The sequence below is a fragment of the Physella acuta genome, unplaced genomic scaffold (genome assembly GCF_028476545.2).
Source record: "Physella acuta isolate Inbredline_101_S28 unplaced genomic scaffold, ASM2847654v3 ptg000164l, whole genome shotgun sequence".
NCBI lineage: Eukaryota > Metazoa > Mollusca > Gastropoda > Physidae > Physella > Physella acuta.
Window position 1 is genome coordinate 961,047 of NW_026731683.1, and position 23,033 is coordinate 984,079.

The 23,033-nt window shown below is 39.2% G+C and overlaps 2 protein-coding genes across 3 annotated transcripts; both read left to right on the forward strand.

The window, feature by feature from the left end:
• Positions 1 to 4,468: 4,468 nt before the first annotated feature.
• On the forward strand, positions 4,469 to 19,039 carry LOC131935923 (sodium- and chloride-dependent neutral and basic amino acid transporter B(0+)-like). The gene is made up of 8 exons (XM_059292667.1): positions 4,469 to 4,472; positions 6,674 to 7,061; positions 10,360 to 10,492; positions 16,080 to 16,271; positions 16,706 to 16,812; positions 17,565 to 17,689; positions 18,208 to 18,320; positions 18,851 to 19,039. The coding sequence occupies exons 1-8, from the start codon at positions 4,469 to 4,471 to the stop codon at positions 19,037 to 19,039; spliced, it is 1,251 nt and encodes a 416-aa protein (XP_059148650.1).
• Positions 19,040 to 19,376: 337 nt separating this feature from the next.
• On the forward strand, positions 19,377 to 21,454 carry LOC131936008 (uncharacterized). 2 transcript variants are annotated; one of them, XM_059292800.1, is made up of 5 exons: positions 19,377 to 19,464; positions 19,657 to 19,736; positions 19,841 to 20,011; positions 20,626 to 21,041; positions 21,378 to 21,454. In XM_059292800.1, the coding sequence occupies exons 1-5, from the start codon at positions 19,440 to 19,442 to the stop codon at positions 21,382 to 21,384; spliced, it is 699 nt and encodes a 232-aa protein (XP_059148783.1). In that variant the 5' UTR covers positions 19,377 to 19,439; the 3' UTR covers positions 21,385 to 21,454. The 2 variants fall into 2 exon arrangements, with proteins under 2 accessions (XP_059148783.1, XP_059148782.1); XM_059292799.1 differs by lacking the exon at positions 21,378 to 21,454 and having other exon boundaries at positions 20,626 to 21,137.
• The last annotated feature ends 1,579 nt before the right edge of the window (positions 21,455 to 23,033 follow it).

Consider the following 23,033-nt stretch of genomic DNA (forward strand, 5'->3'; position numbering starts at 1 on the left):
CATTGACCACTCCTAACGTGTCTGTCTATAAGGGAAAACATTGACCACTCCTAACGTGTCTATGAGGGAAAACATTGACCACTCCTAACGTGTCTGTCTATAAGGGACTAGAGAAAACATTGACCACTCCTAACGTGTCTATGAGGGAAAACATTGACCACTCCTAACGTGTCTGTCTATGAGAGAAAACATTGACCACTCCTAACGTGTCTATGAGGGAAAACATTGACCACTCCTAACGTGTCTGTCTATAAGGGACTAGAGAAAACATTGACCACTCCTAACGTGTCTGTCTATAAGAGAAAACATTGACCACTCCTAACGTGTCTATAAGGGAAAACATTGACCACTCCTAACGTGTCTATGAGGGAAAACATTGACCACTCCTAACGTGTCTGTCTATGAGGGAATAGGGAAAACATTGACCACTTCTAACGTGTCTGTCTATAAGAGAAAACACTGACCACTCCTAACGTGTCTGTCTATGAGGGAATAGGGAAAACATTGACCACTCCTAACGTGTCTGTCTATAAGAGAAAACATTGACCACTCCTAACGTGTCTGTCTATGAGGGAATAGGGCAAACATTGACCACTCCTAACGTGTCTGTCTATAAGGGAAAACATTGACCACTCCTAACGTGTCTGTCTATAAGGGAAAACATTGACCACTCCTAACGTGTCTGTCTATAAGGGAAAACATTGACCACTCCTAACGTGTCTGTCTATAAGGGACTAGAGAAAACATTGACCACTCCTAACGTGTCTATGAGGGAAAACATTGACCACTCCTAACGTGTCTGTCTATGAGGGACTAGAGAAAACATTGACCACTCCTAACGTGTCTGTCTATAAGGGAAAACATTGACCACTCCTAACGTGTCTGTCTATGAGAGAAAACATTGACCACTCCTAACGTGTCTGTCTATAAGGGAAAACATTGACCACTCCTAACGTGTCTGTCTATAAGGGAAAACATTGACCACTCCTAACGTGTCTGTCTGTAAGGGAAAACATTGACCACTCCTAACGTGTCTGTCTATAAGGGAAAACATTGACCACTCCTAACGTGTCTGTCTATAAGGGACTAGAGAAAACATTGACCACTCCTAACGTGTCTGTCTATAAGGGAAAACATTGACCACTCCTAACGTGTCTGTCTATGAGGGACTAGAGAAAACATTGACCACTCCTAACGTGTCTATGAGGGAAAACATTGACCACTCCTAACGTGTCTGTCTATGAGGGACTAGAGAAAACATTGACCACTCCTAACGTGTCTGTCTATAAGGGAAAACATTGACCACTCCTAACGTGTCTGTCTATGAGAGAAAACATTGACCACTCCTAACGTGTCTGTCTATAAGGGAAAACATTGACCACTCCTAACGTGTCTGTCTATAAGGGAAAACATTGACCACTCCTAACGTGTCTGTCTGTAAGGGAAAACATTGACCACTCCTAACGTGTCTGTCTATAAGGGAAAACATTGACCACTCCTAACGTGTCTGTCTATGAGGGACTAGAGAAAACATTGACCACTCCTAACGTGTCTGTCTATAAGGGAAAACATTGACCACTCCTAACGTGTCTGTCTATGAGAGAAAACATTGACCACTCCTAACGTGTCTGTCTATAAGGGAAAACATTGACCACTCCTAACGTGTCTGTCTATAAGGGAAAACATTGACCACTCCTAACGTGTCTGTCTATAAGGGAAAACATTGACCACTCCTAACGTGTCTGTCTATGAGGGTATACATTGACCACAGGCCAACAATTGAATCTTGTCCGTGTCCACCCCGCCACACACAACTGGGCTAACTTGATTGATTAGCTCGTCGATTGCTCGACACTTGTGTGTACCTCTCGTCAGCTACATGGACGGCTCAACGATGGCCCTTGGTCGCTGGATCGAAACCATGTGAAGATTGATCGAACCCTGGGGATCGCCCTGATCGTGCACTCAGGGTTTCGTTCTGCCCATAACCCTATGACCTGCAATAACCATGTCACCTATGACTTGCTCTGCCCATCTTCCAAATGACTTACTCTGCCCATATTCCCTATGCCTTACTCTGCCCATATTCCCTATGCCTTACTCTGCCCATCTCCCAAATGACTTACTCTGCCCATATTCCCTATGCCTTACTCTGCCCATATTCCCAATGACTTACTCTGCCCATCTTCCAAATGACTTACTCTGCCCATATTCCCAATGACTTACTCTGCCCATCTCCCAAATGACTTACTCTGCCCATATTCCCTATGTCTTACTCTGCCCATATTCACTATGCCTTGCTATGCCCATCTTCCATATGACTCAGCCTGCCCATTTGCCAATAACACACTCTGCCCTAGTTCCCTATAACTAGCTCTGCCCATCTTCCCAGTACAAAACTCCGCTCAGTTCTTCTAATCTAGATGCATCACGTGATGAATTTTAAATGGATATATCCACATATTACTTGTTTCGTTTTACGTCTACATAATTCATGTTTTTCTGAACCCTCACTGTGCGAGTATCGATACCCAGCTAAAGGCATCGATACATTATGTATTGTCCAGTATATTAACCAAAGACTCATAAATAAGCTGGGGTTGTTTACGGCCATCACGTGACTGAAACAACAGACATACAATGTCAGGTCATGAAACGCCCAGTGTTTTAAAAGTGGAAAAACCTAGAGCTGTGGACGTTTATCACGCAAGCAGAGGTGGCTTTTTGTTTCACACTAGAGGTCTAGACTATAGGGGTCAGTTAATGGTCCATACATTGGTTTTGTTTCACAAAGCTGGCAAAACTAGCCCTAAACACAACAGGCACCAGAAAACAAACACAGACTGCAGCTTATAAAGAAAGACCTAATTTAGGATCTGGTCTCAAAAACGCCCCACCCAGAGAAAAATTGTATGGTCTTTTTGTTTGATTCCTTCAACGTCAAAAATATTAAGAAGAATGTATAGTATAAGTAATTCTACCCCCTCCCCCCAATAATGTGACTATTTCCATTTTCTTTAGTAATCTCCCAATTCTATTCCATATAATTAGCGTGTTTAGTATAATACTTCGGTATTTTATAAAAAAAACGCCAACAAATTTTTATTCATTTAAGTAATTCAAAAAATGTGAAGGTATTTGCAAACCAAAATAAAAACAAACATCAAAGTATTTATTATCAATAAATACGCAAAAAAACAAGGCATATATTGCTGTAATATAATCTCGTAAGGATGGTACATTGTGTTCATGTATACTTCTTCTTCTTCGTTCTTAATATTTTTAGTGTTGGGAGTGATCGAGCCTTATCTGCCAGAGGGTTTGAACTCGAGACTTTTCGAATTTATCAACCATGAGCTTCCATCACAATTAAGGATACGTGTCAACTGGTTATGCCCATTCATTGACACGGATTTCAGCCTGCTTTTCTTTTTGGATTTGCTTCTATAGCCTTTGTCCAACCAAGAACAAACTACAAGGGTTCGAACTCGAGATTTTTCGGTTTAGCAGCTTTACCGATTCGACCACGCCGACCCCACATGTATTCTAAAGATAATAATAAAACAAGTGAACGAAATGGAGAGCTCTTCTGAAACAAAATACACAAAGGGCCAAACGTCCGCTGGACAATAATCGAGTCCGGCTATGCGGTGAGCGCGTGAAAGTAAATTTAATCAGAGAAATGTGGGGGGGGGGGGGGGGGGGGAGTGGGGGTCAGGGGGGTGGGAGGGTAAGTGACATGATGAAATTAGGGAGCCATCGAGAGGGTCAGCTCATTGTTAGGGGTAAACTTGATGGCCAAGTGTGCCTTCTGCTTAACACAGTGTACATGAACTTGATGGGCAAGGTTGCCGTTTGTTTAATATAGTATACATGAACTTGATGGTCAAGTTCGCCGTTTGTTTAATAAAGTATACATGAACTTGATGTTCAAGGATGTCGTTTGTTTAATGAAGAATACATGAACTTGATGGTCAAGTTTACCGTTTGTTTAGTATAGTATAGATGAACTTGATTGGTGGTCCAAATGGATACACTATTATGAATACAATGGTCTAGTCTTGTACAATATCTGTGAACGTTATGATCAAATCTCTGACAAAGTGTATAATGGGGTATGGGTTTTCAGGCGTTTAGACCCAGGTATTTGACAGAAATTTAGCGCTTTTAACACATTTAGACCCTCACAGAGAGTTGTCTCTCCTAGATCGGTTGCTGTCCCCGGCTACCGAGCCTCATCTGCTTGGGGATTCGAACTGGGGACTTTTGTTTACCATGAGCTTTACCGACCCGACCACGCCGACCCCCAGTTTATAAACATTCATTTCTCGATTCATCATCTTGAAAGGACGTTACTGACACAATATTAATAATACAATCGTCCATTCTTATACACATTTAGTACTTTACTTACTATACTTGTTGGTCATGCGGTTTGCATTAACATACGCTAGTTATCAATAAGTACATGGGTAAGTGATGTTATGGAGGATTTGAATGATATTCAAGAAAGGTTGACTTCTGGAGTGAGGAGATGGGAAATTGAGAGACATTAGGGGACACGTGATTAAAAAACCGGCTTTGCTTGTTTGTCCCAGACCCAAGCCCTGAAGCCCATCCCTTAATCCAACATTTTATTAAGTCTTGGGGCTGTGACGTCATCGTGTGTTGTTTTTGTATGCCAATCAACCTTTTTCTTCTTTAGCGATAAAGAAGGGGGGGGGGGAGAGCAAACAGATATTTTTCCAAAACTTTAGCTTGCCGAAAACTTAGACCAGTAAATTTAACACAGGATATTTTGATATTATAAGCTGCTATGAGCATATAAAGCTGATGTGTTTATTGTGATATAACCCCCAAAATAACGTCAATATATTCTGCCATACTAGTTTCGCCTCATGAACAATCACATACAGCTAACTGGTGCTGTGAGTGTATGTCTAAAGGGGTGGGGGAAATTGGTTTCACATGATCATATGGACACGTTATGGGATGTTAATGAAAAGTTCTTTTGAATAAATTAACGGTGAGCTTAAGTGCTTTATAAAAATTTCTGGTATTATCCCAGTTAGTAATACTGTCGGTCAAATAAAAGACGCATTGACTTATCCCAGTGTCTTAAAGGCAAGACACGTTTACTTATCCCAATTTACTCAGTCTAAAACGAGACACATAGACTTATCCCAGAGTCTCAATCTTTGACAAGACACATTGACTTATCCCAGTGTCTTAAAGGCAAGACATGTTTACTTATCCCTCCAATGGGTACGTCGAGATTACACATGGAAACTATAACCCACACATAACACATAGAAACTATAACCCACACAAAACACATAGAAACTATAACCCACACAAAACACATAGAAACTATAACCCACACAAAACACATAGAAACTATAACCCACACAAAACACATAGAAACTATAACCCACACAAAACACATAGAAACTATAACCCACACAAAACACATAGAAACTATAACCCACACAAAACACATAGAAACTATAACCCACACAAAACACATAGAAACTATAACCCACACAAAACACATAGAAACTATAACCCACACAAAACACATAGAAACTATAACCCACACAACACACATAGAAACTATAACCCACACAAAACACATAGCAACTATAACCCACACACAACACATAGCAACTATAACCCACACACAACACATAGAAACTATAACCCCCACAAAACACAGAAACTATAACCCACACAAAACACATAGCAACTATAACCCACACAAAACACATAGAAACTATAACCCCCACAAAACACAGAAACTATAACCCACACAAAACACAGAAACTATAACCCACACAAAACACAAAGAAACTATAACCCACACAAAACACAGAAACTATAACCCACACAAAACACAAAGAAACTATAACCCACACAAAACACATAGAAACTATAACCCACACAAGAGAAACAATTTAATCAGCCGACACAAAGTACTTTTAACAACCAAATCGATACAGAAACGAACACCTAGAATTTCAGCTCACAAAGTCACACTGACCTATCATAAATCACCGCTGACACCAAAAATAACTGTTAGGATGACAACGGTTATTTTAGGAATTGATCATCTCCCTTACAGTCTACATTTTATACCGTAAACTACTACAACAACGGCAGATTGTTTACGAAAATCATCGGTTAGAAAAAAATGTTATATTTTTCTCAATATATCTGAATTCCCATGCCTATTTAAAGCCACTGAGATTTTCTGGGTTTTATTTCATCCGTGTAACTTTCGTTTTTTTTACTTTGTTATCATCTTTCCGCCTGCGATATTTTTCTGATATTAAATATTGATATATTTCTGATATTAAATACTTGAGCTGACAATTATTTTTTAAATGTCAGAGGGAAAAAATTGTCAGCGGAAATATCTAGCTGGGTAATGAGAGTTTTTCTTGTATTTATGGCGTGTTGGGAGTGGAACGTTGACTCGATGTTGATTTTGGGTAGCCAGTAAAACATTTGAAGGTTGATTTTTGATAGTAGTAAACGTTTGAATGTTGATGTTTGATAGTCAGTAAACATTTGAAGGTCGATTGTTGATGAAGGGTTGCCGGATTGTTGTAAAGTTGATGACGGGTTGCCAGTTGTCCTAAAGTTGATAACGGGTTACCGGGTTGTTCTAAAGTTGATGACGGGTTGTCAGTTTGTCCTAAAGTTGAAGAGGGGTTGTCAGAGCGTACGCTGCCAGTTTGTCCTAAAGTTGATGACGGGTTGCCAGTTTGTTCTAAAGTTGATGACGGGTTGCCAGTTTGTCCTAAAGTTGATGACGGGTTGCCAGGTTGTCCTAAAGTTGATGACGGGTTGCCAGTTTGTTCTAAAGTTGATGGCGTGATGCCAGGTTGTCCTAAAGTTGATGACGGGTTGCTAGGTTGTTCTAAAGTTGATGACGGGTTGCCAGGTTGTCCTAAAGTTGATGACGGGTTGCCAGGTTGTCCTGAAGTTGACGACGGGTTGTCAGTTTGTTCTAAAGTTGATGATGGGTTGCCAGTTTGTCCTAAAGTTGATGACGGGTTGTCAGTTTGACCTAAAGTTGACGACGGGCTGACAGACTGGATTATTGATGAGCTCACGTGTTGATTCGCTAAACCGCCAGATATTGGGTCTGCTTGAGATCGATACAGGCTCTGTCCCCAGTTGACAGAGGGATCCAGTGGACTCCCATGACAAACACTTGCCAGGGGTTTCTGGGCGTTTGATACAGCGCGTCGATGGGGATGGGGGGGGGGGGGGGGTATGTGGCTGATTTAAAAACTAAATTTTTGAAATGCTGGACCTGTGTATAAACTGTAAAAATAAAAAATTAAAATATACGACGCGCTGGTATGTAATTTTAAAACGAGAATTTCACAATGTAACAGCTATTTTGATACTATTTCATATTCACATTTTAAAATTTAAGAGAACAACGTTTCTGCAATCTAAAATGTAAATTCTTCAACTATATTTATGAACCGACAACAGTGATTCTAAGTTTAACCGGAGAATTTGAGAATATAAAGGAAAGGGCGCTATGGGAATATAAAGGAAATAACACTATGGGCATATATAGGAGATGACGTTATAGGAATATAAAGGAAATGACACTATGGGAATATCAAATAAAAACACCATGGGACCATAAAGGGAATAAAGGAAATAAAGTTATAGGAATATAAAAGAAATGACACTAAGGGAATATAAAGGAAACGATGGTATGGGGATATAAAGGAAATGACATATGAGAATATAAAGGAAATGACATATGAGAATATAAAGGAAATGACATGTGGGAATATAAAGGAAATGACATATGGGAATATAAAGGAAATGACATATGGGAATATAAAGGAAATGACATATGGGAATATCAATGAAATGACACTGTCATGCCACGACTAAAAGAACCAGGACGCCTGACAACGCGAGATCCCTGACTTATGCCGAGATGATCACGTGAGATTGAAAGCTCAGGCGCGAGATTTGTACAAAGATGTACACCACAACATTCCAGATTTTTACGACAAGGGATGCTGAATTTTATTTTTTAAAAGCATACGTTCACAAATTGTTTTCTAAAAAAACTGCTCCCAAAAATGACAAAATTCGAACCTTTTATTTTTATTGATAAGATGGGATTTTTATTTTGACGACACATCGCCATAATAGAAAACAAACAAGTGGTTAGAATTTTAAATAATTTGTTCAAGATTTCGTTTATCACTTTTTACTTCTCACGTTTAAAACGTCATCTTGGATAAAATCTCATTAACATCAAGGTGATATCTGAATGGACTATTATCATTTTTAAGAGCTGAGTGCTTCGACTCTAGAACTTGGTATAAAAGCAACGTTATAAAAATATTGAATTATTTTCGCAACGGATAATTCATGTTCTTTAGTTTCAAAAACAGTACCATTAATATTTTGTCTGAGATATTATTTTCTAAGATATTTTGTCTGATGTTATTTGATAGAAATAGTCTATCAGAGACACTTAATCTGATGTGTGTGTTTATACTTTCGGTATTTTCTTAGTTTATCCAATGTCATGTTTATACATGTCGTTATTTATTTCCATAAAACATGTTACACAAAATGCATTAAAATGTGTTTCCTTTTTAAGCTGACAAGACTTACAGAGACAACCGAGTACCCACTTAGTCAATTAATCCCTGGAGATTAAACTAAATAAACAATATCTTGATCTGTATGACACGCCGCGGGATACTTATCAAGTATCCTGTCTACTTGGATCTACTTGACTTATAACTCATACACCCTCGGGACGCACATCATAAGCTCAAATAATGCAAGGAATAAAAAAAATCGAATTCCACCGACCATTCAGACTTAAGATATAGTATATAGAATCGGATCATAAAAAAAGAAAAGAAGAAAAAAAATTGGTGAAAATGAAATATTTTCCCCAGTTTCCAGAATCCCAGGAATTTAGTTCCATGGTGGAATACCAATAAACTCCGCCTGCGTTGATCATATCAGACAGGAAAATGGCCAATGCTGTAGTGTTATCAGCTCTTAATTCCCTAACGTGGGGGGGGGGGGGGGGTGAAAAGTCAATGCTGGTGATAGGAACGTTAATAGCTCATTGGAGGAAATCTGGTTCAGTCAAGTCCAACTGATGGGGCGGGATATTCTGTGACCTTCACACGTGACCTCAACATATGACCTCAACACATGCAGCTTTACACAGAGATGCTGGGACTGGATAATATGTGACCTCAACATAATATGCAGCTTTGGAACCTCATAACGTGACCTCAGTGCATACAGATTCACATAGAAATGCTAGAGATATGCACCATATTAGGTGTGTGAGAAACACATTAATCCCGGTCGTTCCCCCATGGCATCACCACACCAATTAATTACAATCCTGTGAAATCTTCCCCCCCCCCCCCCCCTCCGCCTTGTCCGAAGAAAGTCTACATAGGATATAACACTTACCCTGTATATATCTAATTTACCCTAAATCTAATAAAGTTATGGTTTGGAACAGAGACATCTAGTTAAGGACTCGGGTAGCGTTAGGATTAGAGATGTGTGTTGGATTAGGGTTCTCGGTAGGACTAGGGCTTAAGTTAAAGATCAGGGACGGTAATTTAAGGAGGGTGGGGTATGTCTTAAACTGGTTAGATAGTGCACGGTGGAACAAAAACACCAAACTTTATATATATATATATATATATATATATATATATATATATATATATATATATATATATATATACAAATAATTATATTATATATGGTAATTATACATTTGTTGAACAAATTAAAGATCATTTGCCAAAAAAACCCAAAAAACAACGGTGTGACGATGTTGCAATCATTCCTTCATAGATCGTATTATTTTTTTTGTTGAGATTTTGTTTTTATCTTATTTTACAGCCATTGATAACGATGGCGTTGCACTCTATTTTCCCGATGAGATAATAGATATTTTTATAACGTAGTGACATCCATTGCTGTTGCGTGAAAAACAGCGATTTAACATTGATGGATTCCAATTATAGTTGCTATATTTGGACATGTTTATAGAGTAATGGAATGATTCGTAAATGACAGAGGTCTAGAACAGAATTGAATGAATTGTTGTATTATGAAACAGACCTTGTATGGAATTGAATGGATAGTTGTATTATAAAACAGGCCCTCTACGGAATTAAATGAAAAGATGTATTGTAAAACAAGTCAAACAAGAGTAACCGAACAAATTTTGTGTTGTGAAATATTTCCAAATGGTAATGAAATAGTATGTTGCACTTATAAAAATGTCCAAAAGCTAACGGAAAGAATTGTTCTGCTCCTCAGCAATGATTTCCTGCAGCGGTCCCCACACATCGGCAGCTGGGGTCCAGTCTTGTGGTACCTGGTGCTATGTGCACTCTTCGTCTGGGTGCTCGTCTATCTTATCATCCTGCGGGGCTCTGCAGGGTTCATCAAGGTCAGTGCTAGACGCCATTGTGGTACCACTTCGTTTTATGTTACAGACGCCATTGTGGCACCATTTCATTTTATGTTTTAGACTCCATTGTGGCACCATTTCATTTTATGTTTTAGACTCCATTGTGGCACCATTTCATTTTATGTTACAGACTCCATTGTGGTACCATTTCATTTTATGTTTTAGACTCCACTGTTGTACCACTTCATTTTATGTTAAAGACTCCATTGTGGCACCATTTTATTTTATGTTTTAGACTCCATTGTGGCACCATTTTATTTTATGTTGATAAACTGTTGTTACAGACTTCATTCTGGTACCATTTTCATTTCATGTTGATGTATTGACGTTGCACCCTTTATGTTGGTGCGATTTTTTATTTTGTTTTGAAGTAAAGATTTAACTAACGCTATTTTTTCGAACTTAAACGAACTCTCTTATCCAGAATATATTTTGGTGGGCTTTAAGTTATTAAGTTTTAGAATAACCAATTCAACGACTGCATTAAACGTAATTCTAAATCACTATTTAAAAATTTAACATTAATTCATAATGTCACGTCTTTATACACGTTTTTTCTTCATTAATTAATCACTTCCTAATTAAATCTCTATAAATTCTATCAATAACAAACTAATTACAATTGTAAGCTAAGATCTAAAATGTTTCAAAGAAAAGCACTAATCGAACCGACCCTTTCTAAAATTCTGAATGTAAATTTTTATGTTGTAACGTGGATAAAAAAAAAAATATTTCAAACATTTTTTACACAAATTGCGGGTAATGAAATAATAACTAACAAACACGATTAAAACACTATTAAAAAATTACAATATAATTATTCGTTAACGGTAGAGCAGGGGGAATAGACTTAACTGCGTGTCTTATGTTGGCCTAATGAAGGAATTATAGTGTTGACGGAATAACAGATGGATAGACTATATAAAAAAAGTAAAGATTCCTTTCTGGACCTAGCGATCCATTGGGCACATGAAGTAGAGTTCATATGTTTCTTGACCTCAGTGAATGAAGGTATGGTGTTGTCAGCACTATGCCCATCCGCCTTTACTTTCCCCAACGTATGTCAGGTACCCAATAGAGCTGGGTTGACTCAGGACTCACGTTGACTCACACAGTCACAACTCCGAACCGAGATCCGAACTCGAGACACTCGCGCTAACAGCCAAACCATTCGACAACGTCTTCCCACAAAATAGATTGTATAATTGATGACAAATTGCTTAAATGTTAGAAAAGATTAAATATAGCTGTATCGAGTTTTGATTGCAGGGTAAGCTTAGCATCGCCTGAACATTCTTTGTCTAGCATGCCAATGTACTGACTGCAAATCTAATTTCTTTTACGCACAAACTTTACATTAAATTTTCTATTTTTTGCTCCTACATAAGACCGCCGCCGTGAGTAAATATAACGTATAGATTTACTTGTAGACAGACGCACATAACTACAAGGTAGTTGGATCTCATCAGCGTGGGAAAATCTGCAGAGAAAATGTCTTAATGCTGTTAAATCTCATTTCAACAACGCCCGTATATAATTATGAAAGGGGAAAAAAATGTTTATCGTTTTTTTTTATTTAAAAAAAAAAACATAATTCGTCGAAACAGCTGGTAGTTAAATAAGGGAAAGGCGTATGGAAGACCCATAGAGATGGCCGAAAGCAGTAGAAATGCATCAAATTTTCCGTTCCTTCTGAACCGTCCCTGAGCGATAATTCCCACTGGATTTAAATGGAAATGGAAAGAGCATGCCCTTAGCATATAAAAACCACTTGTCAGATGCTAATTTTTGGTCTCACCCCTCGCTTCATTCCGTCTTATTCAATCAATTCCCTGCCTCGCGTACAAAAAGAAAATGGCTCCTTGTTCAATTTTGGTTCATCAGAAGTTCGTTTATCAGGCTTGGGCTCGTATGTTCGCGATCTGCGATGGGATCAATAGCGCCCCTTTCTTTCTGATCACCTCTCAAGTGGAAGCGCCCCCGCGCCCTCCAACCGCCCATTTGGGAACTCGTTTTTCAAGTACCGGGGCGTCCCGTTAACCAACAAAAAAAATGGGCCTAGTGATAGCAATCAACTCACTCGTTTTTTGGGGATTCCCGTTTCGCAAGCAAAACAAGTGACAGCGCCATGACTCAAGGCTGAGTTCTCGTATGGGAGCCCCTGTCCCCTCCAAGGGGCGCGTTAACGATTTTCTGACACCCTGTCGTGGCGTGACATGATCTTGAGAGCAAGTAGGATGGGGGGGGGGGGGAGTTTTTGCTGTGAGAAGGTTGTGGCCTATTCATAGTAAGGAAATCTAGAGACTTACAGGTGTACCTTAAAGGGCTTAGATTTTTGCTATTACAGCCGGCTGTGTTGTGAACACTCAGCTCCGCGTAGTAACAGCCTGACTTGTCAGAGGCTAAATGTCTCCGTGTAGTAACAGCCTGACTAACCAGAGACCAATAGTCTCAGCTCCGTATAGTAACACCACCGCTTGCCAAAGACCAATAGACTTAGCTCTGTATAGTAACAGCCTGGCTCACCAGAGACCAACAGTCTCTGTATAGTAACAGCCTGGCTCACCAGAGACCAACAGGCTCTGTATAGTAACAGCCTGGCTCACCAGAGACCAACAGACTCTGTATAGTAACAGCCTGGCTCACCAGAGACCAACAAGCTCAGCTCCGTGTAGTAGCCTCCTTGCTCACCAGAGACCAACAGGCTCAGCTCTGTATAGTAACAGCCTTGCTCATCAGAGACCAAAAGTCTCTGTATAGCAACAGCCTGGCTCACCAGATACCAACAGGCTCTGTATAGTAAAAGCCCGGCTCACCAGAGACCAACAGACTCTGTATAGTAACAGCCTTGCTCACCAGAGACTAACAGGCCCGGCTCCGTGCAGTATTATTAACACATGCGATCGATGCCAAAATGTTCCAACCGCCCGCTAATGCCCTCTGATTGACGAGGTCGCCATGATCGCTCCGTTACACTCAATTAACCTTTGGATTTGCCTCGAGGCTTGCTAACAATTGACTTCTAAATTATACTCTTAGACTCATTACATCTAAATTTATGCACTGGCATTTACCAGTTTCACTCGATTTTAAAATTTTCTTTAAAAAAAATACCATCATTAAAAAATATTTAATTTCTCTATAACAGTTAAAAAAACATGAATCAACTTTCAAAATAAGTTTGTGATGTATGTAAGTGTATTGTCAAAAATTGTGGTTTATGATGTTAGCTAACATTTCACAGCATCAGAACAATCGGCTACTGTTCAAAAGTATTCTGTGTATCTATTCATATTATCTGTACATACGTGCTTATGTGAGTACACATACACACAAACGGGAGGGCGTGCCGGAAAATATGGATGCAGCTATCTGACTGACTGGTTGACTGACTAACTGCCTGGGGCTGACTAAAGAACTTGCTGACTGACCTGGGGCTGACGGATGGACCGTTTGACTGATTGAGTGACTAACTCATAACAAGCCCCTCATTATGTAATCTTGTAAAACCATCATCAGCACACCCCCCCTCCCCATCCCTACCCCGAGCTAGACTACCTTAGCTGCAATCAGATCCTATTCTACCGGCCTGAATACACAACCAACGAGCAATAAAACCATATTAGACACGAGCGATCCACACGATTTTCTACTGGCGCGAACTTTTTCTGCTTCATGGTCTACAGCAGTGGATCTCACACTAAACTGTCATACACAACACCACAACAGATGTCTGTCTTTGAGTGGATCTCACACTTAAATACAAAACACGACCCCAGCTGTCCAGTGTTTCTTCCAAACTTTTTTCTCCGGGGGTGCACTTGAAATTTTCGGGGGGGGGGGGGCGGACAACAATTTTCGGGGGGGGGGGACGGGGGACGGGGGACACTGTCAAAAGTATATATTTTCTATATAAATTCCATTTCGTTCGGGGGGGGGGGGGTAGACTTTCTTCGGGGTGGGGGTGGCGGTACCCCCGACCCCCCCCCCCCCCCCCCCCCCCCCCCCCCCCCGAAGAGATGCCTGGAAGAAACTCTGCAGCTGTCTGTCTTTGATCCATTGATTTAAAACGCATACATTAAGCAACAGCATCGTATTTTTATTTTTTACATAGACTTGTTAATTTAATATAATCATGGGGTATGTAAACGTGCTGAATCCATTCAATTAAACTTGACCTTTGTAGTTACCTAGAGTACCCGTAATATCGTTGGATAACGGTTTACACATCCATCTACAGAAAACTTTATTTAAAGGGAAGTAGACACGACTTTATCTTCTCATTTTAAATAATCTGGCTATATTAAAGAACTGTAATAAAAGGGTGTGGAAGAGGGAATCATATACATGGGCATCAACAAAAAATCATGGCGTCATTTTTAGACGAACCCTCTCTAATTAAACGTTTCCCTTTGCAGAACAACAATGAACGTTCCCTGCGTCATAAAAGTAGCTACAATTGGCGAAGTTTTGGGTCATTTTGACAGCGTTTGACAAATTGAAGAATACGAAGTAGGATCAATATAGACGTAACGGTACGAGTTACAAGGGTTGTTTCATTGGCTTTATGGTTGTCCGGGTTGGCACGGTGATCAATAGACATAAACCCCGTCCCCGGGACAGTTGTGTGGGTGCCGGCACGTGATGTGACGTAGTAGACAGTCAAGGGCAGGCAATCAAGTGCCATGTGTACAGGGGAGGTAAATGTGTGGGTCGCTGAACAAAGTTAATTTTAGCAACTTGTAGAGCTAGATTGGTGGCGTTGAACAAAGTACTCGAGGCAATGGTTAAGTCTGGTGTTATGTAACTGGGTAAATAGTTGGTACATCGTAGTACTCGATACTTCGTATAACTTTTGGCATGAGATACCACAGTACTCGATACGTAATATACATTTTAGCATGAGATATCACAATACTGGATACGTAATATACATTTTGACATGAGAAATCACGGTATTCGATACATCATATACGTCACAATGCTCGATACGCCGTAAAACTTTTAGTATGAGATATCACAGTATTCGATACGTTATATAACGTATGCAATGAGATATCGCAGTAATCGATATGTTATAAGACGCATGTCGATACATATGGCATGAATTGCAATAAAAATAAGCGGACATACAAACGATATGCGTATTATAAATTATGACACATCCAGATGAAATATAGCAGCAAGATACTCACACAACATCTCATACGACACGTACTAATTTACGTGACGTCACAATACATTCCTGTCAAACCACACTTAAAAAGATATATCATACGACACTAAACGTAATATGTCACACCACACGTGAAATGACACGCCAAAGAACACGTCACTTGACACGTCACACGGATCGTCACACAGCAATTCTCACGCATCATCCATGTCACACGAAACGTCACAAACTTATGCTACAACTCGTCACAAAACCACCCACAACATCCACATAAATATTTAGTGGCGTGTACAACCAACTCCTTGTGTTGTTGATTTGTGTGCGTGTGTGTGTATATGTGTGTGTGTGTTAAAATACATGTGATTCTAAAAATAGATTGACCTCTGACAGGTCATCTCAGCTCTGGCCCCGGCTACAGCTGTCTGCATCCTGATTGTACTCATCTACGGCTACTCGGCCGTGCCCGGCTCTAGCGGGTCCCTGTACACGTTCCTCACCCACGCCAGTGACGTCATGCACCGGAAGAAAGGCTTTGACAGCTCACAAGATGGCACCATGGGTCACTTCTTGAGTCGGCCGGCGGTAAGTTGGATCTTCCTGACTTATAGCTGGGTGTGTGTGGAGGGGGATGGGTGCGGAGAGTTGGGTACCTTACTTTAGTAAAGTAAAACTCAATCATTTAATAAAACAGTTAACATGGCCTTTTAAATATACCAAATAAGAAAATGAAGATAACTTTTCTTTAGCTATAAATTTTGAGTAAAGCAATATTTTTAAAAAATGTCTATTCAATATAAAAGCTTTGTTGATTTTAAAACGCATTCGAATTACATAATTTTATTCATAGAAAACCTTCATTAGGAGCAAGAATTGTATGCTTTACAATCATCTGTTTTTATTAAACATAATTGATTCATGTAGGGTAAAGGTTAAAAGTTCATGTAATCTTTTGTAATAAAATAATGAAATAAAAAATAACACAACGTTCATGCGTCTGTCTGTATGCATTGACACAGATCTGGATAGATGCCCTTGACCTCCACACCTATGGTCTGGGACTGTGGGCAGGTACCCTGCCATTTCTGGGGACACACCTGGCGTTCAAGAAAAAAGTTATCAAAGTGTGAGTCGTTGATTTGTGTAATAATTCGTTCAGTTTGTTAAATGTTCAGCACAGTCCCCTGATTTGCAACTTGAAATACTTACATACATGTTTTGCTTTTAGCGCAAAAAAAGTTTCGTTAAGTGCAAAAGAAACATTTTTAAAATGCAAAGAGAAGTATTTAAGGTTTTTGTCTACGTACCAAGGATTTGTCCATAAATGACGTCATAATCTCAGGGGAGCGGAACTGATTCAAGAAAATCTAATGACAGATATATGGATTCAGATTTGATGAAAGAGTTTGATAACATGATTTATATTGATATTGTTGCGTGTTTCTTGCAGCACCACTATAATGTTGCTGGCACTATAGCCTACTATTGTTGCGTGTTTCTTGCAGCACCACTATAATGTTGCTGGCACTATAGTCTACTATTGTTGTATATCTTACAGCACTACTATAATGTTGCTGGCACTATAGTCTACTATTGTTGTATATCTTACAGCACCACTATAATGTTGCTGGCACTATAGTCTACTATTGTTGTATATCTTACAGCACTACTATAATGTTGCTGGCACTATAGTCTACTATTGTTGTATATCTTACAGCACCACTATAATGTTGCTGGCACTATAGTCTACTATTGTTGTATTTCTTACAGCACTACTATAATGTTGCTGGCACTATAGCCTACTATTGTTGCGTATTTCTTACAGCACCACTATAATGTTGCTGGCACTATAGCCTACTATTGTTGTGTATCTTACAGCACCACTATAATGTTGCTGGCACTATACAGCCTGGTGCCACATCTCCTGTTGGTCATGCTGGTGCCGTTCATTGACCCGACCTACCCCGGGGGGACTCTGCAAGTGGAAGTGGGGATCAAGCCAGGTGAGGGTCACATGTCTCCCGTTGCTTCTCCATGCCCTTCATAACTTCATTCACTGAACACAAGGCATCTTATATTTTATTATAGTCACATAGTACACACATACTTGTGATAGTTATTCGTAAACTCTACTTCATCTGCTAAAATGATACTAAGACTATTTATATTTGCTATGAAGCTTGTTTGCTTGATTTAGCCAGGTCCTCCCAAATCAAAATAACATCTGCAAAAATGAAAATAAAATTAAAAAAAACTTTGCTATAGTCTTTTCCCTTATTTTCTTTAGAATGATTTATTTTGCTAACATGAATTAAAGAGTACTTAATATTGTGTATTAAACTACATTGTGCATCTTAAAATCTCTAAAATTCTGTATATATGTATCATATATTATCTTATAAACCTGTACGAATCCCTACCTTGTATCTTATTCCACTAAATAAACCTGTATAAGTTTATATATTGTATCTTATAACACCTAATAAACCTGTATGAACTTATATATCGTATCTTATTTCAGGTTTGTCCTACCTGTTTGTATCCATCCCCCACAAGTTCCACAAGTACGGCTTGTCGCCATTTATCCTCTTTCTAATCTACGCCACATTTATTTTAGTCAACATACAACATTTGGTAAGTTATACTTGATATTTGTTGTCTTTTAATCAACATTCAACATCCAACTGTTGGTCTTTTCAATATTTTGTGGTTTTCCGGTTGTCTAAATTTAGAACTGAATCATGCAGACGTTTTCTGTTAATACTGTTTCCAGATTTGGTTCACAGTTTCGGTGTTTTCATGTCCTAAAGATTTACCCGGTGTAGCAGGAATTTGTTTCCCATAACAACTTTATCCCCTTATTTCAGTGTTTCCATACCCTAATAATTTAACCGGTATATCATGAATTTGTTCCTCCAACAACTTTGTTTACATGTTTCAGTGTTTCCATGTCCTAAAGATTTACCCGGTGTAGCAGGAATCTGTTTCCCCTAACAACTTTATACCCTTATTTCAGTGTTTTCATGTCCGAAAGATTTACCCGGTGTATCATGAATTTGTTCCCCTAACAACTTTGTATACATGTTTCAGTGTTTCCATGTCCTAATAATTTACCCGGTGTATCATGAATTTGTTCCCCCAACAATTCTATCTCCCATTTTCAGTGTTTCCATGTCCTGATGATCTGGGAAAATGTCTGGCCAAGTATTCCAAAAGTAGCCATGGCTTTTTTCAAGAGGACGCCATTTCTGCTTGCGGCATTTTGTTTTATTTCATTCCTGCTTACAGCTCCCTACCTATCTCAGGTAACATACAGCAATTACAACATACAACATTTAGAACATACAACATGAACAACATACAACATGTACAACACACAAAACATAAGATGTACAGCATACATGATAAGATACAAGATGTTCTACATTCAAGTTGTACAGCATACATGTACAAGATACAAGATGTGCAATAAACTAACGTATACACATACAACATGTGCAAACATATACAACGTACAACATGAACAATATACAACATCTACAACATAAACCTACAACATGCAACATGCGCAACATACAACATGCACTAACAAATAAATTGGTAGCTGCCTTTATGTACAATTTAGCATCTCCTTTTTTCCCGCTTAAAATACGCTGGAGAATGTTTTTTTTCTTTTTGCAGTGCGGTATCTACTTATATCAGATTATAAGGTTTTACGTTGATCGACTACTTTTTGCTTTAATCATCTTTAGCATGGTGCCCTTTGTCATTGGGTTTGGTGAGTATGAATTTTAACTTTTTAATTTTTTTTTAAATTCAAAATATTTGCCATAAAGACATAATATCTAATTTAGTAATATTTATTTCAAACTCCGTTAAAAACATTTTCCAATAGGCTTAATGTTTGATTTATTGAGCAGAATTTATAAAAAAGGTTCCTAAAACATTAACGATTGGTATTTATTTGTAGTCCGCCAAGAATCCCTGCGGATGCCGATTGATCGAATATTCATGGGCGTGTGGTACGCCGTCGCTTCCGTCATAGCTGCTGTAAGTTTGGAGCGATTTTCTATTATTAGCCTCAACTATACTATAGCAGTAGGTCAAAGGTCATGAACTAACGGACGGTTATTTATTTATTTATTTCTCTACAGTGTTTCCTGATCTACAACTTTATCGTGTTTGTCTACCCGGAGTCTGTGGTGAGCTACGAGCAGCAGTGGGCTGAGAACATCGGCTGGTGCGTCAGTGTGTCGCCTCTGTTGTTGGGGGTTCTACTCGGAGCACTGCACACCCTGCTCTCGCTCAAAGGCTCGGTCAAAGAGGTAAACGTTTGAACTCTGTCATTGAAAGGCTCACTTAGAAAAGTATACAACTATTTACTCAATGCCACTAAAAGGCTCAAATAAAAAGGTATACATTTTTTACTGTGTGTATTAAAGGCTCACTTGAAAATGTATTCTTTTATTTACAATGTGGCATTGAAAGGCTCGGTTAAAGAAACAGACGTCACGATTATTTTACTTATTATTTACTTGTTTACATCTTATTTAAAGAATGTCCAGTCTACTAGTTGTCTAAGCTATCATTTAGTGATTTTTAGCTTATGAACATAATCACGAGAATGAGATCGTAAAGGTTAAATTTCACATAAAATAGTGAAATTATCGAGCACTGAAACTACAACTGTATAATTAAAATTTTGGAATGGTATTCGGAATAAGATTTTTTCAAGACAATATTTGTTTGTATTTAAATTGGAAAAAAACGAAAAACAGCAGTGTGTTCTAAACTGTATTTTTTATTAAAATGGGTTGTGATATCCACTTCAAATACAGCAAAATCTTCGAGATTCATTGATCAAAACAGACTTAAACAATGCTATGTTTACCGTTTGTTTTTATAGAATAAATCAACAAAGCTTTCCTTTTTTTTTCAGCGTCTGGTCAATTCCTTTAAAACCGGGTCATCTTCATCGATCGAGGCCTCAGATGACGGACTATCCGTGGACACAGGTGACACTGACCTCAAGTCGCCGTGCCCATCCCGCCACACCACCCCCCTGACTCAAGCCCGCGCCCCCCTCCTCAAACACCACGCCACCCTGCTGGAGAAGAACAGCCAATCTGGCTCCAACCACACGCTGTTCCCACAAAATCTGGCCAACCTTCCCATCAGCCCTGTCGGCAGTCAGAACGACGTGGTGGTCAGGAACTGTATCAACAGCCCCACAGCGGGGAGGGAACCCTTTGTGCCAGAAAATACCGCGCTCGGTTACGGGACTTTGCAGATGCCGAAAGCTAAAGCCAATGTGGAGGTTGTGATTAGATCAACGAGTGATGGCAATATTGCGAGGTTGTAAACCTGCAACATTGCGAGGTTGTAAACCTGCAACATTGCGAGGTTGTAAACCTGCAACATTGCGAGGTTGTAAACCTGGAACATGGGGAGGTTGTAAACCTGGAACATTTGGAGGTTGTAAACCTGCAACATTGCGAGGTTGTAAACCTGCAACATTGCGAGGTTGTAAACCTGGAACATGGGGAGGTTGTAAACCTGGAACATTTGGAGGTTGTAAACCTGCAACATTGCGAGGTTGTAAACCTGCAACATTGCGAGGTTGTAAACCTGGAACATGGGGAGGTTGTAAACCTGGAACATTTGGAGGTTGTAAACCTGCAACATTGCGAGGTTGTAAACCTGCAACATTGGGAGGTTGTAAACCTGGAACATGGGGAGGTTGTAAACCTGCAACATTGCGAGGTTGTAAACCTGGAACATGGGGAGGTTGTAAACCTGGAATTTGGGGAGGTTGTAAACCTGGAAAAAGGGTAGGTTGTAAACCTGGAACATTGGGAGGTTGTAAACCTGGAACATTGGGAGGTTGTAAACCTGCAACATTGGGAGGTTGTAAACCTGGAACATTGGGAGGTTGTAAACCTGCAACATTGGGAGGTTGTAAACCTGTAACATTGGGAGGTTGTAATCCTGCAACATTGGGAGGTTGTAAACCGGGAACATTGGGAGGTTGTAAACCTGGAACATTGGGAGGTTGTGATTAGATCAACGAGTGATGGCACTATTGCGAGGTTGTAAACCTGCAACATTGCGAGGTTGTAAACCTGCAACATTGCGAGGTTGTAAACCTGGAACATTGGGAGGTTGTAAACCTGGAACATTGGGAGGTTGTAAACCTGCAACATTGGGAGGTTGTAAACCTGGAACATTGGGAGGTTGTAAACCTGGAATATGGGGAGGTTGTAAACCTGGAATTTGGGGAGGTTGTAAACCTGGTACATGGAGAGGTTGTGAAACATGTTCTGCAACAAGTAACGTGAACATTTCTAGGTTGAAAGACGAAACATAACATAGGCCTACATATGGAACATAATCTGTAATATTGTCAGACTTTAAACGTGTTCTAGTGTAAGTGAAAGAAACATGCTGGCCAACTGTAGTTAAGTGCACAGACATGTTATACAGATCGTCTGCATATGGACATGGCGAGTAACTAGATTGTGATACCAGAGGTGGGAACGTTGTCAAGTTTTAAAGCGATTTAGAGAGGAAACTATACGCTATTAACATTATCTGCAACATGAATGGGAATATCATCATTGTTCAACAGCTGGAAAATTGCCATAGTTCAACAGTTGGAAAATTGACATAGTTCAACAGTTGGAAAATTGCCATAGTTCAACAGTTGGAAAATTGCCATAGTTCAACAATTGGAAAATTGCCATAGTTCAACAATTGGATAATCGCCATAGTTCAACAATTGGAAAATTGCCATAGTTCAACAAGTGGAAAATTGACATAGTTCAGCAATTGGAAAATTGCCATAGTTTGACAACTGGAAAATTGCCATAGTTCATTAATTGGAAAATTGCCATAGTTCAACAATTGGAAAATTGCCATAGTTCAACAATTGGAAAATTGAAATAGTTCAGCAATTGGAAAATTGCCATAGTTTGACAACTGGAAAATTGCCATAGTTCAACAATTGGAAAATTGCCATAGTTCAACAATTGGAAAATTGCCATAGTTTGACAACTGGAAAATTGCCATAGCTCAACAATTGGAAAATTGCCATAGTTCGACAATTGGAAAATTGCCATAGTTCAACAATTGGAAAATTGCCATAGTTCAACAGTTGGATAATTGAAAACAGTGTAACATGTAAAGGAAATGTTGTCAGTTTATCCAGTTGTTTGAACATTGTTAGTATTTCTAAACATGTTCAGCAACAAATGTTTGCAACATGCTGTAGATACAATCTTCAACATTTGGTACGTTTCTGGGTTGTGAATAAGTTCTACTCAAGTTCCAGCTCAAGTTAAACAAAAA

Excerpts from the sequence above, each read along its gene's own strand:
- LOC131935923 (XM_059292667.1), top strand. Across the intron at positions 7,062-10,359 it reads CCTAAAGTTGATGACGGGTT|CAATGATTTCCTGCAGCGGT; the intron begins GTCAGTTTGACC and ends TCTGCTCCTCAG. Across the intron at positions 18,321-18,850 it reads TAGTCAACATACAACATTTG|TGTTTCCATGTCCTGATGAT; the intron begins GTAAGTTATACT and ends TCCCATTTTCAG.
- LOC131936008 (XM_059292800.1), top strand. The coding sequence starts at position 19,440 with ATGGTGCCCTTTGTCATTGGGTTTG. Across the intron at positions 19,465-19,656 it reads GCCCTTTGTCATTGGGTTTG|TCCGCCAAGAATCCCTGCGG; the intron begins GTGAGTATGAAT and ends ATTTATTTGTAG. Across the intron at positions 20,012-20,625 it reads TCAAAGGCTCGGTCAAAGAG|CGTCTGGTCAATTCCTTTAA; the intron begins GTAAACGTTTGA and ends TTTTTTTTTCAG.